At 40.3% G+C, this 6,769-nt stretch overlaps 1 protein-coding gene across 1 annotated transcript in view; it reads right to left on the reverse strand.

Moving 5' to 3' along the window:
- Nucleotides 1–3,063, reverse strand: part of LOC109916027 (tumor necrosis factor ligand superfamily member 13B-like) — a 23,857-nt gene extending 20,794 nt beyond the window's left edge. The window contains exons 1-2 of the mRNA XM_020515722.2: nt 2,700–3,063; nt 2,496–2,589 (exon numbers count right to left, since the gene is read on the reverse strand). Of these exons, the coding sequence (XP_020371311.1) occupies nt 2,496–2,589; nt 2,700–3,044 (439 nt within the window). The 5' untranslated portion in view covers nt 3,045–3,063. The remainder of the gene's footprint in view (nt 1–2,495; nt 2,590–2,699) is intronic.
- Nucleotides 3,064–6,769: the final 3,706 nt, after the last annotated feature.

Here is a 6,769-nt window from a genome sequence, read left to right on the forward strand (position 1 = left end):
TCTATCAGACCAATGCTCACTTTATTAACACCTTCTTTTAAAAATGACTTTCAAAATTCTTGCTATCTCTTTATACTTCTCGTCAGATTTTTCTTTATACTCTCCTCCATTAATGTTTTAGACAGTCTTGGTTTTCTTTTAACATTCTGCCCAATCTTCTGACCTGCAGCCTATCTTTGTATAATTCTGTGCTTTTGCTTTACATTTGATGGTATTTTTACCATTCCTTAGTTAATAATGAAGGATTGGTACCTAAGAAGCAATCAAGTGGGTTGACTTTCAGCCTGGGTTTTCCTCCTCTTTGAGCTTGTTTTGTGAATAGGCATTTAGAGAGGGAAATGGAGGACACTCCCTCACCCACCACCTCCCAATCACTCCCTCCCTTTCTTTTTCTTTCCCTCTCACCCATGTTCCCTCCAATACTCCCCTCCATCATTCAGCCCTCCCTTCCCTTATCAACCCTATTCTTTCTCTCTCTCCCATCCATTTCACTCCCCTCACTCTCTTCATTTCTTCCTCCCCTCAGCTACTATCTCATCTCTCCTACCCCTTCCGCCATCACTCCATCCCTACCTTATCCCTCATCCTTATCCCTCCATCACTACACCCCTCAATCCTTCTCTCCCTCACTACCCACGTTCTTTCCTTTACTCCCCAACACCAACCAGCCCTCATTTCTTCCTGCCCTTCTCTCCCCTCGCTCACCTTTCAGTACCCTCACCATTTGCCTTTCCCTTGTCTACTCCTTACGCATTCTGTCCCCTCTCTAGCCCTCATTGTCTCCATCTCCTCCTTTACCCTTCATCCACTCTTTCCCCATTCCACCTTCTCATCCACTCTACTTTCCCTCCCTCTCCCTACTCCCTCACCCTCTTGCCCCCTCCCTTCCTTCCCTCCTCCTTATCCCCTTCCCTCATCACACTCTTCCCTCTCCTGCCCATTAGCAGCTTCCTTCCTCATCTACCTATCCCTCACAATCTCACTTCTAAATCCTCCCCTACCCCCCCTCAATTACCTTTCCCCTTCTCCGCTCTCACACCCCTTCCCAACACTCCTGTGCTCATTCTCTCTCCCCCTCAGGCCCTCCTTCCTTCCTTTCTTCCCTCATCCCATCATCACCTTCCCTCCCTCTCCCTATCCCACACTACCCCTCCCATTCCCATGTGCCCACCTCCTCCCCTTCCTCATCCATTCCCTCTCCGCTGAGGATAGTGCATTCCTCACCCGTTCCTTCATCTTTTCCCTCCCTTTCGAGATGGAAAACAATCACATCAAGAACAATGTCAATAAATCTTTTCAAAGTGACGCTCTGTTGACATAATTAAGTTTGGTAACAATAGTCATAGGACTTTGTTTTCAATTCTTCGATGACTCCTATATTTCCTTTCCCTAATGTAGAGAATTTTTTTTTAAAATGTGGTTTTCTTTGACTTGCTATAGTGCAGTAAGTGGAATTCTCAGACTCCTAAGCCAACTATTTCAACAAAAGTACCTGACTTGCCAAGGGGAAGTTTTAAGATTTTGTTGAGTCATGGTGAATGGAAAATGATGTAAATCCCACAACAAGGAGTATTAAACATCATTGGCTTGCAAAAGAATTCCAAAATGTTAAAAAATCTCCTTGAATAGAATATTTCATTTTGCTGCCATTGTTATCAAAAGTTGTTCACTTGTGAGACAAATGGGAAATCTATCTACTGTGCATAAATAAAGAATAACTTATAGACCTAAAGACAATTTGTTTGATTATACTGCACTGATTATTTCACACATTTTAAAGCTATGTATACATTTTCAGATCATGAGTCTTTTTTTCCACTGCAAGGGTATTTATTTCGGAGGTGCCAAACTGGCATCAGGAGCAGGAGGATCAGGTCCAGATGAACAGCACTTAGTTGCATTTTCGAATTAAGTTAATACTTTGCTGTCTGCCCCACAATTACAATTCAACTGTTTTGAGACAACTAACAACAGCATTCACACTCTCAAAAAATAATCAATGCTGGACATTTAATTTCTCTACTGACTATGGTCTTGTAACTAAAGAAGCTGTAGCTAGGTACCTTTGTAACTAAGTCAGCACTGTAAGTGGCAATGTATAAACCTTTTGCTATGCTCATTAAGTATATGTGACAGTAAAGATTAATTCTAATTCTAATCAACCTCAATTAACTTTCAAAAGTTCTCTGCACAATCCTAAGTACTTTTAAAGCTAAAAATGACAGTGTACGTGTTACTCTATGTGGTGTCAAATGCAAGAGCAAGAAACTCCTTCAGGTGGTCTCATATTGCTGTTGGGACATGTTCTAATTAATGTTATAATGTAATGGAAGACTGCAAATCAATATAGTGAATAGACATATAGTAAGCAAGTAACATCTAGCAATCTATCCAATGCCCTTATTTTTAAAGTAGTAATACATCACAACACAAATTATACTTGGGCAAACTATATATAATTGAAAGCATTTAAAAGTTCTATTTCACAGACAAACCTTGTTCAGGAAGTGATCTTCTTCCTCTAAGTTTTATTTTTTCTTCTTGCCATTTCTCCCTTCGATGCAGTTTTTTCTCATGGAGCTCATTAATCTGATTTTTAAAACAAGTTATTCAGACAAAAACAAGTTCAGCACTCTGAAACTGTTGTAATTTACTGTAAGCAACAGCCATTCTAATGGATTTAATTACAGTAAGAGTACCTGATTTATTGAAGTGCTCCAGTTGGTTGACAGGCCCTTGGTCACCGTTAATGTTTCCAAGTGATCTAGTTGAAACTTGTACGTTGCCAATTCCTGTCTCAAGGATGAGATTTCTTCTTTCAGCACAATAACATGATGTAGACTAACTGCTGCTATGTAAGCTGACAGAACAGCTGCCAAAGTGAGGATGAAGGCACAGTAAACAAAACATCTGACTTGTGCATTTAAACCCTCTCGTAGTTGCAACATTCTCAACATTACTCTAAATTTCACTTTCAACCTATAATGGTGCAATAACCCAATCACAAGAAGATGGTTAATTTGTACTGTTTTTCCTGTTTGCATGAGCTGCACCTTCTGATCTTTTTCCCTCCAACTATAACAGAATGTGATGAGCAAATGGCACTTCATACTTGAACTAAAAATAAATGTTGTGCTAGCATAATTGGTCACTGTGTCGAGAAACTCACTTCTAATGAGTAAAACTCCACCTCCTTTGAAGGACTCCGCCCCTTCAAATAAAAACATAACTAAGATATATATCACTAGAAGAAAATTCCCTGGCTACCATAAGAATCATAGAATCCCTACAGTGTGGAAACAGGCCCTTCGGCCCAACAATTCCACACCGAACCTCAGAGCATCCCACCCAGACCTGTTCCCTTGTAACCCACCTAATCTAGGCATCCCTGAACACTATGGGCAATTTAGCATGGCCAATCCACCTAACATGCACATCTTTGGACTGTGGGAGGAAACCCACGCAGACATGGGGAGAATGTGCAGACTCCACACTGACAGTCGCCCGAGGCTAGAATCGAACGAGGGTCCCTGGTGCTGTGAGGCAGCAGTGCTAACTACTGAGCCTCCATGCCGCCTCTGAGTCCTTCTCATGCAGGTTCAAAACCATTTTTTTTAAAGTAAACTAACCTCTCTTGAAAAAAGTGATAGCCCATTTCCCTTCATTATCTCAGTATGTCTTAGCAGAGAGCTTTTACCTTTCTTTTTGATGATCTTCAGTCTGAAAGGAAAGTATTGGAGGTGGGTTACTAACAAATTGTTTATCAAGACATTGGTTAGGCCACTTTTCGAATATTGCATTCAATTCTGGTCTCCTTCCTATAGGAAAGATTTTGTGAAACTTGAAAGGGTTCATAAAAAAATTACAAGGATATTGCCAGGGTTGGAGGCTTTGAGCTTTTGGGAGAGGCTGAATAGACTGGGGCTATTTTCCCTGGAGCATCGTAGGCTGAGGGATGACCTTACAGAAGTTTATAAAATCATGAGAGACATGGATAGGCTGAATAGCCAAGGTCTTTTCCACAGGGCAAGGGAGACCAAAACTAGAGGTCATAGGTTTAAGGTGAGAAGGGAAAAAATTAAAGGGCCCTAAGGGCCAATGTTTTCACACAGAGTGTGGTGCATGTACGGAATCAGCTGCCTGAGGTGGTGGTGGAAGCTGGTACAATTGCAATATTTAAAAGGCATCAGCAATGGTATATCAATAGGAAGAGTTTAAGAGGGATATGGGCCAAATGCTGGCAAACCGGACGAGATTAATTTAGAATATCTGGTTGACATGGACAAGTTGGACTGAATGGTCTGTTTCCGTGTTCGACATCTCGATGGGTCTAAGTGATACTCCATTCTCTTCTACTTCAGTTTAAACATTGAGTTTACTCTTATCATTGTTATATAATATTCAATTATCTGGATACACAAAATGGACATCTTTGACTGAATTCTCCATGAAGAAATGTGGCAAAGTAGTTACTGTTTGTCAAAAGTGACCCATAGGAGTACAGGATTTTGATGTTCTCTGAACCCAGCACCAACACCCAGATGTTTCCATGCTAGAAATGCTAGCTTAAAATGAAAAAAAAACCTGGAAATTCTTAGCAGCTCTGACAGTGTCTGTGGAGATACAGAGTTAACATTTCCAGTCTGTGGTTTTTCAGAGAAAAGTGTTAGTTCATGTTATTTCCACAGGCTATGCCATGCCCAAATGTCAGTGTGTTGTTATATTGACATGCCTTGTTCTGGACTTTTTTTGAGACAGTGCAAGTGGCTGACTTGAAATGAGGAAGAAGCTTTTTACATTTAGTCTAGGTGATCAAAAAAAAATTCAGTACAAAGTTTGGTTTATGGAAGAACAGCTTTTACAATTGTGGACAACCTACCATACCTTGCAATTCTATCAGACTGCTATGCCTTAAAGTTAATTTTAATTGAATGGCTGCTTGAATAATCTGCACAAAGAAATGAAATTATGGGAGGTCAGCAACATAGTTGTTTGTATCTAGCAGTGATCACAATAACATTGAGGCATTGGGGACAGCAATACAATAGTTACCAAGCTCTAATTTGATGTCCAAAGGATTGACATTCTTTCTTTGTGTCAGTTTTGTGCTTTGCAAAACTTAATTTTGCTTTTGGAAAGCAGGGTTTATAAGCAGGTAATTTCTAGGCTAATTTCCATTCTATTTGCTTGTCTTATTAAACTATTGATCCTAGTAAGTTTGTGGAGAAAGGGTTATTCTGGACCATTTACTTTCAGAGATGTTTTGGTCAAGCCCTAGTTCTTTTACTTTGTACTTCAGGTTATTTGGAAAGTATGTGGCTTTACCAGTCGTTGACAATTAACTAAAAAAGGTTAAAGATTGCATCAAACTTAAAGAAAATCATGACATTGCACAAAGAGAGGAGGTAGGTCGGAAGAGTACAGAGCATATAATAAACAAAGAATGACTGAAAATTTAATGATGGAAAAATTGGAGTATGATAAAGCTAGCCATAAATATAAAAACAGGTAGTAAAAGTTTCTTTTTTTTTTATAGAGAGAGTTGACGCTTTGGTCCAACAGAAAATGAATCTGGAGAATTGGTAATGGAAAATTAAAAAGAGATGGCAGATGAATTGAATAGGTATTTTGCATAAGTATTCACTATAAGAAGATACAAATAACATCACAAAGCAGCTATAAATAGAAGCAATGAAGGAACTCAGAAAAAATATACAGTTACCAGAGAAGCGATATTGAGTGAATTTGGGGAGCTGTGGACTAATATACATCCTGGCCCTGATGTATTACACCCTAGGGTCTTAAAAGAAGCGGCAAAAGATGCATTGTTTCAATTTTTCAAAATTCCCTTGATTCAGAAATGGTTTCATTAGATTGGAAGATAGCAAATGTAACTACTTTATTAAAAAAAAGGAGACAAAGAGCAGGAAACTCATAGAATCCTTAATGTGGAAGTAGGCCATTTAGCCCATTGAGTCCATACTGATACTCTGAACAGCATCCCACCCAGACCTACACCATTCCTCTAACACTGCGCTTCCCATGGCTAATCCACCTGGCTTGCACATTCCTGGGCACTATGGACAACTTAGCACGGCCAATCCACCGAATCTGCACATCTTTAGACAATGGGAGGAAACTGGAACACCCACAGGAAACCCCAGCAGACATGGAGAGAACGTGCAAACTCCACGTAGTCAGTCACCTGAGGGTGGAATCAAACTTAGGTCTCTGTCGCTATGAGGTAGCAGTGCTAACCACTAAGCCACCGTGCCACCCCTACAGGCCAACTAGTTTCAAATCTGTCATTAGTGAAAGGGAAATAATGTTGAAACAATCTATTGAAGCTGTTTGAGCCAGTGATGCATGCTTTGAATGAAATAAAACCAGATGATGTATTGCACTTGGATTCCCAGAAAGGATTTATAAAGTGCCATATGAAAAATATTGAGAAAATAAATATGGTACAGGGGGTGAACGTATTTCCACAGATAGAAAATTGCTTCCTGTTAAGTCAGCCAAAAATAAGTCAGAGACAACACAGTGTGGAGCTGGAGGAACACAGCAGGCCAGGCAGCATCAAAGGAGCAGGGAAGTTGACATTTCGGTTGGGACCCTACTTCAGAAATGGGGAGGGGGATGGGAGCTGGGAAATAAAGGGAGAGGAGGGGTGGGGATGCGAAAAGGTAGGTGGGATTTTGATAGGTAAATACAGGTAGGGAGTGGTGGGGATTGGTCAGTGGGATAGGTGGAGCAAATAGGTGGGAGA

This window comes from Rhincodon typus, chromosome 6, assembly GCF_021869965.1.
Source record: "Rhincodon typus isolate 14 chromosome 6, sRhiTyp1.1, whole genome shotgun sequence".
Lineage (NCBI taxonomy): Eukaryota > Metazoa > Chordata > Chondrichthyes > Orectolobiformes > Rhincodontidae > Rhincodon > Rhincodon typus.